General features: G+C 40.9%; 1 protein-coding gene across 1 annotated transcript in view; it reads left to right on the forward strand.

Annotated features, from left to right (window-relative positions):
• The window catches only part of SMPX (small muscle protein X-linked), a 49,280-nt gene that overhangs the window by 16,174 nt on the left and 17,371 nt on the right, over window positions 1-15,735 (forward strand). The window contains exon 4 of the mRNA XM_006911615.2: window positions 6,231-6,379. Within this exon, the coding sequence (XP_006911677.1) occupies window positions 6,231-6,365 (135 nt within the window). The 3' untranslated portion in view covers window positions 6,366-6,379. The remainder of the gene's footprint in view (window positions 1-6,230; window positions 6,380-15,735) is intronic.

The raw sequence follows: 15,735 nt of genomic DNA on the forward strand, positions 1-15,735 counted from the left end.
AGGGCCGGCTCTCCAAGACAAGGGAGGGCACTAATGGACGTGGGTCAAAGAGTCATCACATAGTATACACACTCCTTTGGCTGTCTTGTTCAATCAGCCATGAAACACACTGTCCCTCACTTCCCCTCAGCCAAATTTAAGTGTCTGGCACAGTTACTTGAAGGCGATGAGTTTAACATGTAGTTTGTTGATTGTGTGTGCCTGTGCATGTGTGCATGTGTGTGTGCGTGTGTGTGTGCGTATGGTAGGGGAGCATAGCTGCTCAAATGCTCTTGCTCCATAACAGTCACTAGCTTGCTTTCACTCTGGAGCTTTTATTGAACTTAGCAGGTTGTATTTAGTACAGCTTCTGATGAGTGATGAACCCCAGTGGGAGCACAGGCAATAAGCACATTAAATTACTTATGGATTCAAACTAAAAGGCCCAATCTCTGGGTATTTCCTTTGAAAAGAGGACTTTGCAAGGGAGTCTATCAATTTTTGTATTTTTTCCTCCCTCAAATTCTTTACCTCTCCTCCAAATTCAAATACTTGGTCTTCTAAAATAAAAGATAAAATTAATAATGAGTACAATAAATAAAGTTCCCTCCCTGAATGTTTGTATTTCTTTCCCAATTGTGACTTTTCTGATGAAACCTGGAAGGTCTGATTCTGAAGAAAATAATTAAGATTTTGGAGCATGTCGTTAGCACAAGACAAGGCAAATGGAATTAAATAAAGCCACAGGGCACAGCGAACTGTATTTCATCTTTTAAAAAAGGCAAAAAAGCTTTTTTTAACTTTTGCTGGTGACATTTCAGATATTTGCCCCCAAAGAGCACCTATCATCATTTCAAGATTTCCTAATAAAACTTTAGTTGTCCTTCATCTAACCTTTTTTCCCCATAAATAATTCCTGACATGGTCTTATGTTAGTGGTGCCAGCCTCCTATCAATAGATAATTTTTGAAAGGAGATGGAATATTTGAGTGATATCACCAAGTTCTGGAATTTCAGCCACTGAGTCACCTTTGATAAGTACAAAATTTGAACATACAAGTTGAAAAGACCCAGCCTTACCTTTTCTTATGGTGCATAATCTCCAGTTCTGATGCTGCTAACTTGGCTAGCCAGTTAATTTATGATCATGAGCTCTTCCTCTAGGACTTTGGTCAAGTATTTCTGAGTCTGTCTGCAAAATACGATCTCTTCCATTCCTTAGAAGTTCACTGCGAGAAAAGAGTTGGTGATATAACGGACATGGCATAGCCTAGCAGGTATTCAATAAATGATTGTTCGGTCAATCTAATTATCCAATTTTCATGAAGGACTCCCGGGCCTATCATTCTGCATGTTGTAAGAAAAAGGCATGAGGAGGTAGAAGCGAGGGCAGTGGAATTCTTCCCAAATCTCCATTTATCTGTAATCGGATTCCCCCCACCCCCGTGTTTCCTCTTAAGCTCTGACTGTCACTACCATGGCAATGTCAGAAAGTAGCTTGACTCTCTTCTCTTACTAAATTGACTGATGTAACAGTTGTTTTGTAGGCTTGCATCTAAGCTTTGCTCTGAGGTACGGACGGCCATCTCCTCCACACATTTCTCAGTTAGGGGTTTGGGAAAGCTCTTTGCTTGTACTCCTGCCTGTCCCTAATGTGATGGTTGCAGCGCATTCTAAAATAATCAAGAACTGATCCAACTTGGTTTGAACTACTTTATGACCAGCCACATATACAAATGGCCAACCAATATTCTTTGTAAGATGGAAGGGAGTGAGGTATCCACAGAGACCCTAGAAGTATTTCTTGAACTGAGCTACACCTTTCTTCTGGAGCTCATGGATCAGGATGGTGGGGCTAGGGGTTGCATTTCCTTATTGGAAGAACAAAAATGATCCCTTGGGACTTATGGGGTCCTAGGGAGGGGTGGGATCTAATGACTCAAGTCCTGGGCTGGACCTTAGGGTAAGTTGAAACAACATGTTAAAGGGAGCAGTTAGGCAGCTTGGCTTGGCTACAAGGTGGGTTAAGTGGGATTTTGTGGGCTCACTTGTGGCCCCAACCACCTTTGGAACATAGTTTGAATGGGAAAATGAACTCTGAATTCCAAAAACATACAGACACACTCTTTATTATTCTCCAGTTTGCAAACTTGGAATTGCTTATCTTTTTAGAGTTTAGATTTGTTACCTACTCTTGCATTATAATCATCACGGGATTAAGTGGAAATCATAACATACCATCCATGAATGAACAGGCCACCTCTACCACAGCCAGTAGCTCCCCCATCTCAATCCTGACACTGTCTCAGATGTGAGGAAGAGGATGTACCCCACCCAACAGGAAGTAAGGATGAGCCTTTGGCCAGCTGACAAGGCCTATGAACACTGGCTGGGTCTCCAGCCCACCCATGGTCTCTGTGAGCCCTTTGCTCTGCTCACAGAGCTGGAGTGCACTCTGCTCAGCCAGAGTTTGGCGTATGCCCAGCACAGAGGCCTTACAGCCAAATCCTAATAAGCACGGCTGGTCTTTTGTATAAGGCAAAACAGCTGCTTGCTTGAAGTGATTTGAAGGGTACTGGCAAGCCCCTACTCTGCCTCCCAACACTCTCTTTTGACTGAAATTCCATCATTAAGCCACAAAATGGCATGCTGGGATTTTGTTAATTATTGCCTTCTCCATCTGATCCCTTTACAAGATGCAAACACACAATTTAATTCCGTTCCCAGCACAGTCTAGCTGTGCAGCAGTTCTGCCTCAGTTTCATCAACTGTAAAATAGGGGTAATAATAGTACCAGATTTATAGGTTGATGTGAGGATTAAATTAGTATGTGTAACTTAGAATAGCTAATAATGTATGTGTTTGGTGTTATTATTACGTCTTCGGTGTTTGAGCACAAGTGAGCATGTCAGACTGCACTGACCCACATAGGAGAGTGTGGAGAAAACTCAATAGGGTATCTGGTAGTGAAGAGGGAGATGAAGGCCAGATAGCTGGAAAATGGTTCACTATTGAGCCAACTTTTACAAATACTCCATCACCCACAAAGGGAACACTTCCCTTGATAACATCTATCCCTGAGCCTGGGAATGGTCTGGGGCTGATAAGCCTTCTCTCCAGCTCTTTTTATCAAAACCAAAGGATGTCTTCCACATCCTTTCTCAATTCAAATATCTACTTACAAAAGAGAAAATGTAAATAAGCCAGACAGAAAACTTTGAAAATCACATGATATCACTTATATGGGGGATATAAACCTAAAAGCGACAAATGAACAGGACACACAGAGACTCAGGGACATGGACAATAGACAAGTGGTTACCAGAGGTTAAGGGGAGGGGAGAGCTAGACAGGGTAAAGGGGGTCAAACGTGGTGACAGAAAGAAATCTAACTATGGGAGGTGAACACACAGTGTAAACGTATATATGCCTTATTGTTAAAGTGTGCAGCTGAAATATCGGATTTCGTTAACCGATGTTACCATAAAAAATAAATTAATTAATACATACATACATACATACATACATACATACATACATACATAAAACATTGTTATAAGGTGAAAAAAAAGAAAAAATGTACTTTTTAGTCAAAAAGCCATCTGGAACCCTGCTTGCTCATGTCTTAATTTATTATAATTCTTATAATAACAAATTTATAGAAGAAATGGAATCCGATTGTCATTATTTTTAAAAGATGAGAAAAGATTCAGTTAAGAATATACCATCACAAACCTCTTTCCTGAGTCAATATCATATTATCTACTTATTAAATACATCTACTTATAATTTTCCACTACATGTGAACTTACCAAATCAGGTGCTAAAAGTCTTACCTTGATTAAAAAAACACAGTGCATTGAGGTTTTAATATCTTGAAAGTATCTAATAATAAATATCATCCTATATCTGTGTGTATTCACATAATACATCTTTGCATATAGACACATAACTACACACATTGGCTTTATGTGTTAAATGTGTCAACATAGCACATTTTGATATTACAAAGATAGTGAATGTGACTTACCTGGGAACTTAACAGAAGAAATTGGAAACATTTTTCTCCTTCATGCTTCTTTATTAAGATCTACCCACCTACCAACCATGGGGACATTTATAAGTGAAGAAACATTTTTCATTTCAGTGCTATAGATATTAAAAAACAACAACAACAACAACAACAACAAAAAAACACTTTATAGCCGTGTTTAAAATTTCCAAAAGCCTAGCTAAGAACATTTTGGAATACCTGGTTCTCCAAGTGGAAGTTTAGCAGTTTAATTATTGCTTCTAAACCTGCATTTATAAATGATGAATGTGTGTGCATGAAAGGAAGCCGATCTTGTGGCTCTGTACATTGACCTGGGGAAATGATATTTTCCAGATATTTACAGCAGGCACAGTCTGCATTGAATTACTTTATCATTTTATGTGGCTGACACATTAGCTATTTCATCAGCACTGTGCCAGAGTCAAAGAATATGATGCTAGGAAAAACTATTAGCCTTCAGTAGAAGAACAGCACCTCCATATTTTATATTTCTACTCATCCCCTCAAATAAGCAATTTAAAAACATTTCTATAACGGACAGGTCTTCCAAGTAATTGGTTAGAGTTTGAGAAGCTTGAACATTTTCTTCCCTTTCCCTTTAGGGTCTAGACAATTTTAGAACTAGATGTAGGAGCCAGATGAGGGCACAGCATCAGCTTTAATACCCAAGTTACAGGGCTGCCTAGTTACGCTGGCAATGAGGGTGGGCATAAGGCTGGAACCTGAGGCAAAGGTACGGTCTTATTCCTTTTCCCGGAACTGTGTTGGTTCGCTCAGGTGTTAGCTAAACAGGTGGAGCTCTGCCAATCTCATACTGGGACTGTGTTAGTTTGCGTCCTCCAAGAAGCAGACTCAATGATGGGATGAGACATGCAAAATATGTATTGGGGCAAACACTTGTAAGGAAAATGGGAAGGTCCTCACACTATGACACAGATGAAGGAGAGTGGGACAGAGGGTCGGGCAGAAGCATCTTAGACCTCAGCGCTATTCCAAAGAAAATTCTCAAGCTGAAGTCCCTCTCAGAGGAGTCACCTGTTTCCCAGGAATGGGTCCGCCTTAGGATTCTGTGGCACTTAGTCATTGGGCACAGGCAGCCGTGGGAAGAATGACCTCAGAGTGGTGATGGGCGGGGTTTACAGGGCGCTGCAGCTGGAGCTGTCATTCAATTACTGTCCCAGCAGGAAACTGATCTGAGAGGCGTGTTCTCCTGGCTGCCACGGTGATCAAATGTTCCTCCAACACCTTCCTTCCAGGGCCGCAGAGAATATGTCCCTGACCTCTAGAAATTGGAGGAATGAGCTAACAAAAACAGCTTTCTTCTGTAGTAATGAGTTGGAGTTCTAGGAGCCACACACAGCAACTAATCTTATTGTTTTACAGTCACCATTAATATATATTTTTGGTGTATGGACATATAGGCGTAGATTTGTGACTATGATATATTCCTGGGATTAATCAGATAAACAATGATCAACAAATATGCATATGCACTTCTGTACTAGGCATTGGGGGAACCACAAACAAGGTATAAGATGTGGTCCTGCCCTAAAGCTGCAACAAAATAAAAACATAAAATGATTGAAAATTTAAAATACGTTTCAAAGCAAGAGGGGAGAGCTGGGTCTCCTCTGTCGCTCCATCTTATCTCACACATATTCAAAGAAGTTTTGCTGATGTCAGTTGTGGTTTGTTTATGCTTCCCAGAGATGTCGTTGGAACAAAGTCTGGCAGCCACTGCATCCCTGAAAAAACATTTGAAAACTCCTGGACTAAGTCATTGTTCGAGCCAGACTTGCACTAATGTTCTATAAATCTCTGCTGGTCAGGCATATTATGATTATATGATATTAAATTAAATTTGATCTTGTGAGATTCTGGTTTTTGGAACACGAATCCTTCTAACTGGTTGTAATTTTTATTAGTAATCAGACACTAAACAGTACTCTAGTGTTTTCTAAGTCAGGTGGAGATTATTTGTTTTCTTCTTCCAACTTTATTCCACCTTCCTCTACAAACTTCAGATCTTCTTGAAACTATGAGGGTGTTTCAACAGCACAAGAAAAAGTCACTCTGCTAGAATTACTCTCTGACATTACTTTTACTTTGATTTTTGTCTGGTTCATGTCCCTGACCCAGAGAGACCAGATGTCTTTTTCAGTAAGCTGAATCTCTCTTCTCTTTTCTTTTTCTTTAGGGTGTTCCTCCTACCTCGGATGAGGAGAAGAAGCCAATTCCAGGAGCAAAGAAACTTCCAGGACCTGCGGTCAACCTATCGGAGATCCAGAATATTAAAAGTGAACTGAAATACGTCCCCAAAGCTGAACAGTAGTTGGAAGAAAAAAGGTGAGTGAAAAACCATTTCCTCTGTCTTAAAAAGGCAACTATAAAATGGTTAAAAGAAGACTTCCACAGAAGGAATCTGGAATTTCAGAAGCATTTAAGTATCTGGGTCTTGAATTTAGACCAGTATTTCCGGTACAGAGGTTTTCTGGTATGTAAAGCCAAGCTTTGGGGCCTGTCTTATTCTGTAACCAGTCAGAAAGCCATTGAGGATGTTTGCCTGCCATCCCCTTTCTGATCACCTTCTTAGTTGGGGAAAGACAGGGCTGGGGAGGAAAGATGCTTGGGAGGGGGCCTGGAAGAGCTTTTGATCTTGGGGGCCAGGGAGCCCTCCCACATTCCATGCCTCAGTTTCGCCACCCAGATGTCACAAAAAGTGATGAGATATTCCTGAGGTGAGGATCAGAGGAGCAAGTTGCTGAGGAGGTTTGGAAGCGTAAAGAAGGCAGGAACCAGGAGTTCAGGCCTGGAAACCAGTAACCTTTGTGTAAGGCAGACCAAGAGAACCCAGTAATAACTCTCTGGATGTGGACGATGGACGGGTAGGCTCAAAACTGTATCTGCCACCAAAGAGGCACTACAAGCAGGGCCTGTGAACGTATTTTCATTTTAATCAGATGCCATCAATAAAGATCCCCTAGTGAGGGCTCAGCCTCAACTTCCATCTGCAGACCTGACGCCTGTGGACTGGTGCGGGAATTCTGCAGCAGAAAGAGCCCAAGCCATCACTCTTTGTCCGAGGAGGCAATGAGAGCAATCTACTTTATCTAACATTATAGGATCCCACCATGCACAGTCTATTACATTCTTTTAAGCAGAAGTTTAAGTTTAGAGGAAAGGAATCTATCCTGGGGACATAAAACAGGTATTTATCGGGCTGATTGTCCATTCATTCATTCGTTTGTTCATCCACTCATTTATTCAACCAATATTTATTAATCATTTGCTATGTGCTGAACACTAGAAACATTTATAATCATGTACCACATGCCAGATACTGTGTGAAAAGCATTATATCCATCGTTTCTGTTAAGCCTCATGATACCCAATTATTGCCCCCATTCTTGAGATGTCTTATAGAGACTGATTTACCCCATCTATCACACATCCTAAAAAAGGAGGTCTGACTTCAAAGTCAGTACTGTTACCTACTTGTTATATTGTTTCACCCCTTCATCCCATTGTACCTTACAGAAAGATTGCACGCTCCCAGTGGGTGTTAGAATGAGATCTGATCATGTAGATGGTGGAGGCAAGCAGAGCAATGGGACCCTGCTGTCTTTTCCTGTAGACATAACGAAGAACAGAATGTTTTGTGAGACAACCCCATGAGTAATGCCAATGTTACTTGTGTCATGCTTATGCTTACTTACCAGAACGTTCTCGAGTTAGTTCTACCAAAAAGATTTCTTTATAGTGGAAAGAAAGAGAGGAGCTGTTTTGAGTTAAAATAACAGAATAGTATCTAGTGTTTTTAACATATTTGCATAAAATAACAAAAGGGTAAGAATAAAACACAGTGGAATTTATGACCATAGAATGAGTCCTAGGAACCTGGAAGATGACAAAGTGACATCATCCGCAGGAACTGGCCTGAATCATGGCTATACACACTTGCTATTATTTATGACAGAATGCAACCAGCTGAAGACTGATCATTATACTCAGTCCTGCTTGTGTTGCCAAGCTGAGCTGAAATATTTCAATATGTTTGGGACGAAGCTGCAGAACTTTCTTGTGAGAAAGCCTGGAGGAGGAAAATTGATTTTTTTGTAATACTTATTATCATCACCCAACCAAAGCTGTTCAGTTAGACACATGAATTTTTAATGCAAACTTTAAAGAGTTTTGTTTTTATGAAATCCATATCGACCTAAATTTAACCTCAATTCCAGTTTTAGAAGAACTTGGTTTTGAAAGGTCAAAGGAATGCTGTTTTAAAATTCACTCTGAGATGACCCTGAAGTCTTATCTGGCAGTGAGGTTAATTTCGTAGCCTTGGATCTATGGTTACAGTAACAGGGAACAATATCAACCTAATAAAATGTCGAAAAGGTATCAGAGTAACCAGAACAAATTTTTTGTTACTTGATTTTCTCAGTGAGGCCTTTAATGATTCTTCTCTCCAACAAATTCTAATAATGCAAAACCACTCAGAGAAGCTGATTAGTCCTTATTCTACAGAAATGTGAAAACCTAAATTGTCCGGGTAATTGATCTGAATTCTGAATGAGTATAGTCATTGTTTTAAGCCAAGGAACGATCTTTATTTCTTGTAGGAGAGGTATTATGCTGGCTTGCTTTTGACTCATCAATTCCTCTCCTGCAAATATGTCAGTTTTGAGACTTCCATGGTCATGTTTTGTGGTCACAGAAGGAGAGCATGTCTTAACATTGGTTGATTCAATGGACTCATAAGGAATACATATCCTGGACCAGCCCCTCACTGGTTGGATTGGTTTCCTTCTTCTTGGTCCACCACTTTGTCATCTATCCTTACCATGGATTGTTTAATGATTTGATCAAATAGATCGTTCATTGTTTGAAGATTGAGTGAATAAATCTACTGTAAAAACCATAAGACTCAAGGCTCACAGTCCAAAGTACAATTATTACAGTACTTTAGGCATATAAGATGGAGCAGCATCTCCTTCCAGCTAAGATTCGTGCCTCCTTTTAAGTGAGATTTTAGATTATTTCCATACTTTGTGGCATGGCTTGAATTGTTTCCAGGAATCAATTGAAAATGGTCCAGGACAAAAACCAGAAAGGCCTATGACTAGCTGGTTAGGGATGAGAAATCATAGCCTGTGGCAAAGGACTTAGGGCCTGGACTCAAATAGGAACCAGAACAGGGCAACATGAAGACAGCACATACCCATTCAAGAGCAAGAGACACAGGGGTATCCCAAATGGGGCCCTAATCCAGGCTGGAACAGGCACAGGGCAGGGAAGGGAGTGTGTTCATCCACATAACTCTCGGGATTCTTCTGGCTGTGATTTAAGGTGGCCAGATGGTGATTTAAGAATGTTGAGGATCCAGATGAAGAGAGGAGCCAGCAGCAATGTCTGAAAATCAAGAGCCCTCAGACATTCCATGCCTGCTTTTTGGTGCATGAGCAGCAATTCCTCATGTCCACCATCAGAAGCCATTGTCAGCTTGTTCCTTTATAGCTGCAGGAGATGCCATGCCAGACTTCATGGACAGGGTTTTGGGGAACCTGGAGAACTGCTAAGGGGTGGTGTCCAATAGATTCTGTGTCCATCTGTGTCCATTTCCGCTCCCTCCCAACCATCAGATCAGACCACAAGTGCCCAGTAAAGAGCCTTTGTAACTAGCTTCTGTACCATGGGCCCTTTCCTCATTCTGTGTTAAGATATATAGATGTCAAACTTTGTCTCTGCTCTCAGGATACTTAAGTCTTGGTGTTAAGACATCCCATAGCTGATTATGACCCAGTAACATGTAGGCAGTAAATACAACTGATGTTATGACTTATGGGAGGAGAAATTCATGATGATTTGGAGTCCAGTAATTTCAAGGAGGCGGTGGGGATAGAATGGTTTAAACATAGGGTCAGAGATAGCCTCTGGACATATAGAATGTCCAGGCCATCATTCTTGGACCAGCCAGGTGGGACCAAACACTTCCTCTAGGGCAATACTTAGACTTTCAGAGCAGAACAAAACAAGGTGCCACAACCTGCCCACACTATCTCTTTTTTTCCAATGGTGAAAGAACTCAGTTTGAAGAGGAACAAAATAAATATCAAAGCAGTAGCAATGCAGTAATTACAGGCAAAATGATTAACTAAGGTAAACCCTAAGAACAATTCTATAATTATGTTAATGAACACAAAGACAGCAGCGATTGAAAGCACTGGGGCTGATGAAGCACTAGAAAGAAGTTGTCATTCTGAAGTTGTAGGAATTCCTCCTTTCTGTGTCGGACATTACAGCATGGCCAAATTTTGTGTGGCAGCCAGATTTCATGATTACATACTAAACAAGAGGTTCGGAAAAATGCAAAATTTTAGTGATTCTTAATAACTCACTTAGTAGCTTTTGGCCACGTATAAAAGTGAAAATCTATGAGATTAATTCTCATTTGCCTTTAAGAACTGAGGAAAGCACTTCCATTTTTGCATCAGGAGTTCTTTTGAGGGCACCCAGAGCCATACTTTGAGAAACACTGCTGTAGCACAGTAAGTGAGAGTGAGTGTGAATGATCTGCAGCTCCTGTGTACCCATACACAGCACTCAATCTCAAGTTAGTCTCTATCCATACCCCACATCAGCCAAACAGCCTTGAATCTGGATTTTGTAGATCTGGAAAGAATCATTATAACATCCTTTTGGGGGAGTTATGCTTTCTTTCTCCTTCGAGCACTCTGCCCCACACCTGGCATCTTCTGCTTATGCTGTCACAATGCTTATGAAAGTGGCATATTGGTTTTCTTGTTTATATCTTCTTCAGGATGCCAGGATATAGCTCTTTAAAGGCTGGGCGCATCTTAAACATACAAGGCATGTCTCCAAATTTTACTAGTGCCCTGACCACAGTAAATCTGGTGTCCCCTAGGAATGTGTTCTTGTAGACTTTCCAAGTCCTTATATTCTCAGAGAGACTACTACTTAAAAGCAAGACTACCCTTTCTTTCAAGGGCTGAAGGTAAACTTGTTGACTGTGACCAGTAAAGGGCACAGAAGTTTGACTTTAATTCACTGATAATAATTTTATTCTTCTGGGAAACTGAAAAATTAGGGAAAATGTCAAGTTTGGCTCATATTCTTCAAAAGAGGAGAAAAATGTGTAAAAATCATTTAAGTTTCAAGAATTCTTCGACTTTTCAAAGAACATTTATGTACAGATAAGACATATTTACAACCAGTCATCCAGAGAGATGTCATCTCTGACGGAGGAGAACACAAGGTGCTCATTACTCTTAAATGTTAAGCTTATGTATCACAGTCGTTGCTGCTGAATCAAGGGCTAATTTTGAGAGTGTTGGCAGGAGGGCAAATTAGTGTCCCAGACACTTGACGAAAAGTGCACTTAGCTGAGACATCATCAAACTAGATGACAGAGGTCGCTCCTCCCAGAGGATCCCCTGAAACTCCGCTTCCCTCCACCCAAGTTACATCCAGGTGCATCCTCAGCGAGTCAGGTGCCCTTGCTGAGACTCACACTGGAGGCATCTGGCCTCGGTTTCTGGTGTGGCCTTTTGAGGCAACTATAAGCTCAGCATCTGTGGATTGCTTGCTGAATCTTAACAGGTGGCCCCGGAGGGGCAGAGGCTTGGGCTGCAGCTGAACCCCTCTTGGGATTGTGCCACTGGACACCTACTTCACAAATCCACACTAATAAGACCGGGAGACTTAGGAGTTTTGCTTAGTACATAGAAACAGACACAGAAAGGCAGCCAAAATGGGAAGACAAAGAAGCAGCAAAAATAATGCTTAGAGGGAAATTCATAGTTGTAAATGCCTCTATTAAAAAAGATCTCAAATCAATAACCAACCAATCGAGTCAATAGTATCAGCTCATATTTGGTATAACACAATAAGTTTTAAAAAATCTACTTGTATAAATATTATAATAACATAAAAGGAGCTGGGAAATTAAAAGTAATCTCCTGTAAGATCACCATTTTAGTATAATACTCACTTAAATAGCTTCCCTTTGAGTCTTTCCCCCGGGTTTACATATGAGATGCAAAACAACACAGCTGCTAACAATATGGGATTTGGGGTCATGAAGACTTGGTCTCATTACCTTCTACATTTGCAACTTTGAGCTCTATGTCTTTATTTCCTCATTTCACAATAAGCAGAAAATGGCGTCTCCCTCATTGGGTACATGTGAAGGATTAAGGACATGTATTTGAAAAATTATACCTAGGGGTAAATAATAAATGGGAACTGGTTTTCCATTTACTTTTTCTTACATAGCATCATTCATAGCACTTGCACGGTTTCATCTCTTTTCTACTTTACATTTTCTACTTTATATTTTCCCATAGGAGTATTTTTTATGTTGCTTTGCGGCTTTCAGAATTAAGATGATTTATCTCTTATAGTCTTTTGCTTATCATGATTTCATAACATTTTCCCTCTGCCAGAAGACAGAGGACATATTTATTGTTTTACATGGAATTAAACTCAAAAAACCCCAACAAGTTCTGCAAATGTCTTCTCTGGTTTGCTGGAAAATTTTTTGTCCTCAATTTTGAAGTGTTCCCTGCTTTGACCCAATTACAGCAGCTCTATTTGCTTTCTTCGAAGTAAATGTTTTTATGCTGAGATTTTTCCACTCTCTAGGGAAGCCACATTTCTTTTGATTTGTGATGCTTTCACTCTTTTTTTTTTCCTGCTCCCCACTTGATTAGGATAAAGATGGGTTCTGCAGTGGTTCTGAGTTTCATCAAGGTTTTATTAATTTGTTTTCCTGCCTGGCAAAGTTATTGTTCTAGGCCCTGTTTACAGCCTGTGTGCGTGTAAAGTACTCTTGGGGGTGAATGTGAGGAGCCTTCCAGTTGTTTGTGGCAGTTGCTTTAAGAGTCTCTCCACAGCAAACACACAGATGCTACCTGGATGGTTTCTGTTAAAACTGAAATCCTGTGGGTGTGAGGATAGAATTGGTGAGACAGCGTTCAGGGAGTAGATCTGAAACCAGAGAAGGACATCTGCTCCAGCCAGCTTGGAAGAAGGCTGAGATGACTCAGGATCCAATTCTGTAGAACATTGTACAATGTCATGCAGATGTCCATGGGCTAAAGGACACTTATGGCTGGCGCTTACCCTGCTCCCAATGCAATGGAACTCACTACCCTATCTCAGTGGTTGGCTGGGAGTTGGGGGGTGGGAGTAGATGGGGAGGTAGACAATGTCTGGAGACAGCTTGGACAGTTTGAGTTGTCACAACTAGGGGGAGGTATGGGCTGCTACTGTCATCTAGTGGAGAGACACCAGGGATGCTAGTAAATGTCCCACAATGCCCAGGACAGCCCCCACAACAAAGAATTATCCAGTCCCAAATGTTAGTAGTGCTGAGGGTAGGTAACTCTGATTTATCTACTTGAAAGTTTGATATCAAGACCAACTTGTTGCAAACTTTCCTTTCCAAGCTATCGGTGCATTGCATTTTGCAGAAATGAAAACAATAATAAAAATAGAACACTAATTAATTGCCAAATATTTATAACTCTTCATAGTAATCAGAGACTTAGGAAAGAAGCACTTTTAAATGTAATTCTTTTGTCAATTGGTAAACTGCATTTATGGTACGTGGTATAAATGGAATATTCCTGAGGTATAGTATTAGGTCTTAAACATGACTATTTTTTGTAGGTTAGTTTTTTCATCTCAAATGTATGAGAAAGCAGGTTATCTCAGCACCTCATCAAGTCTTTTAAAATATTAATGTCAAGCATTACTAATCATCAGCACCGACATCAATGTCATCATTTTTATTGTTATCATTAGCATTACCATTTAGTACATACTCATGATATGCCTGACACCTTGTCCTATTTTTCACATACCTTATTTCATTTACTCCTTATGCTGACTGCATGGGGTATATACTATGATGCCCATTTCATTTATGGGGGAAAAAATGCTAAGAGAGTTTATGTAACTTGACCAAGGCCACCCAGTTTGTAAGTCGCAGAGGTGAGATGCAAACCATCGTCTGTCATACTTCAGAGCCAGTCCTTTCAATCACTATCATCCATTGCATTCTTTAAAAAATATTGTTTTTGTTGTAGTCTTTCAGGTTTTGCAAATATTTCACTGTCTTAGGTTGGAGTAAAACAAGCAAAGGCTAAAGAGACTGCAGAAACTCACCTCCACAAACAGGTGATACCACAACTCTGACATGTTGGTTTATTCATTCATTTGTCCATACATACATTCATTTATTTATTCAACAAGCATTTATTAAGCATAAAGCATGCAGCGGGGGCTAAGTATGTCAGCTTTAGGGACACAGATATGGATCAGACAGAGTTTCTACCCAGATTGAGTTGAATGGGCAGCACGTTGCATGGAAGCACAAATAATTTGCTCTTTTTAAGGGTCTTAAATAAAGGTAGGGTTAATGTCCGTAAATGTCAGAGAAAGCATGAGAGATTGAGAGAAAGGTAAAAGAAGAGAAGGGAAGGGTGAGGGGAGAAGAAAAGAGGGGCAGAACAGCAGTGACTGCGGCAGCACTGGGGGTGACAGGGACCTGGCCTGGTGCTGACAGAACTGCAGCAGCTGAACGCCAGGCCTTTGCAGAGCCTGCCTTTGCTCCCAGGATGAGTGGGATGAGCGAGGGCTTGGCAGGCGGCTCTTTGTCATCATGAGACAGCCGTCTCCTACCCATGAAGCCTTTTCTCTCATTCCCACTCACGCTGTGAGCAGCCCACGCAGCAAACCAGGGATGTGAATTCCAAGCTTTCTAATCAGGCTTGACGGCATCGTGACAACGCTGCTCCTTTGAACTCCTTCCACATATTGTGGCATTTGAGAAGAAGGAATCACAAGGAGCGAATCGAGATTTGCACATTTCACTTGTACTCCCTTGCCTCCACTCCCTGCTTGTGAACTGATCATCCCACACCCTCTGGTTTAGGGCTTTATGCAGATGGTGAGGGGTGGCTGCTTTAATCCCAGGCAGAGTTGGTCAATTGGCTTCTCACCGAGGGAAATTTCCATTAAGCAGTCGACAGATTGCAGTTGCTTTTGTCTAGGCAGGTGGCACAAAGGCTGCTCTGAATGATGCATCTTGACTGCTGAAAAAAAACACCAGAAAGTATGTCCTACTGCCCAAAAGTCATTGGATGCCTTCTGTAGAAAGGACAGTGGCACTTCCTTCCACCCCAGAACACCTGCCCTGATACGTAGCAGGCACAGCCGAATCCTTAAGTAATACACATTTTACTGCCTAGATCTTGCCTGACTCCCAATTTTGGATACAAATGATAGGAATCGTTGCCCTTTAGTTCCAGAGGCAACAATTAATTCCTGAAAACTTACTGAACAGCTTTATTAAATTCTGAGTGTTCAAACATCCATTTATTCAGCTTCACTTAGTGTTCACTTCCTAATCATTTTGTACATGGGCTGCTTAGAATTTACCGTGGCTGAATTGATCTTTTTCTTCATAATGCAAGTTCACAGCATGAACTAGATTTGAATGGGAAGGATTAAAGAATTGGAATGAACTCACTCATTTAGTAAATGAACATCTGTGCACTCACTATGCACCAGGCACTATGACATTAGAGGTAGGTGATACAAGACAACCCCCTTCAAGGAATTCACAGTCTAGCTGGTGAGGATGTGAGAAGGGACATTAGCACATAATGGCTGCA

Source organism: Pteropus alecto, unplaced genomic scaffold (assembly GCF_000325575.1).
Source record: "Pteropus alecto unplaced genomic scaffold, ASM32557v1 scaffold23, whole genome shotgun sequence".
Classification (NCBI taxonomy): Eukaryota; Metazoa; Chordata; class Mammalia; order Chiroptera; family Pteropodidae; genus Pteropus; species Pteropus alecto.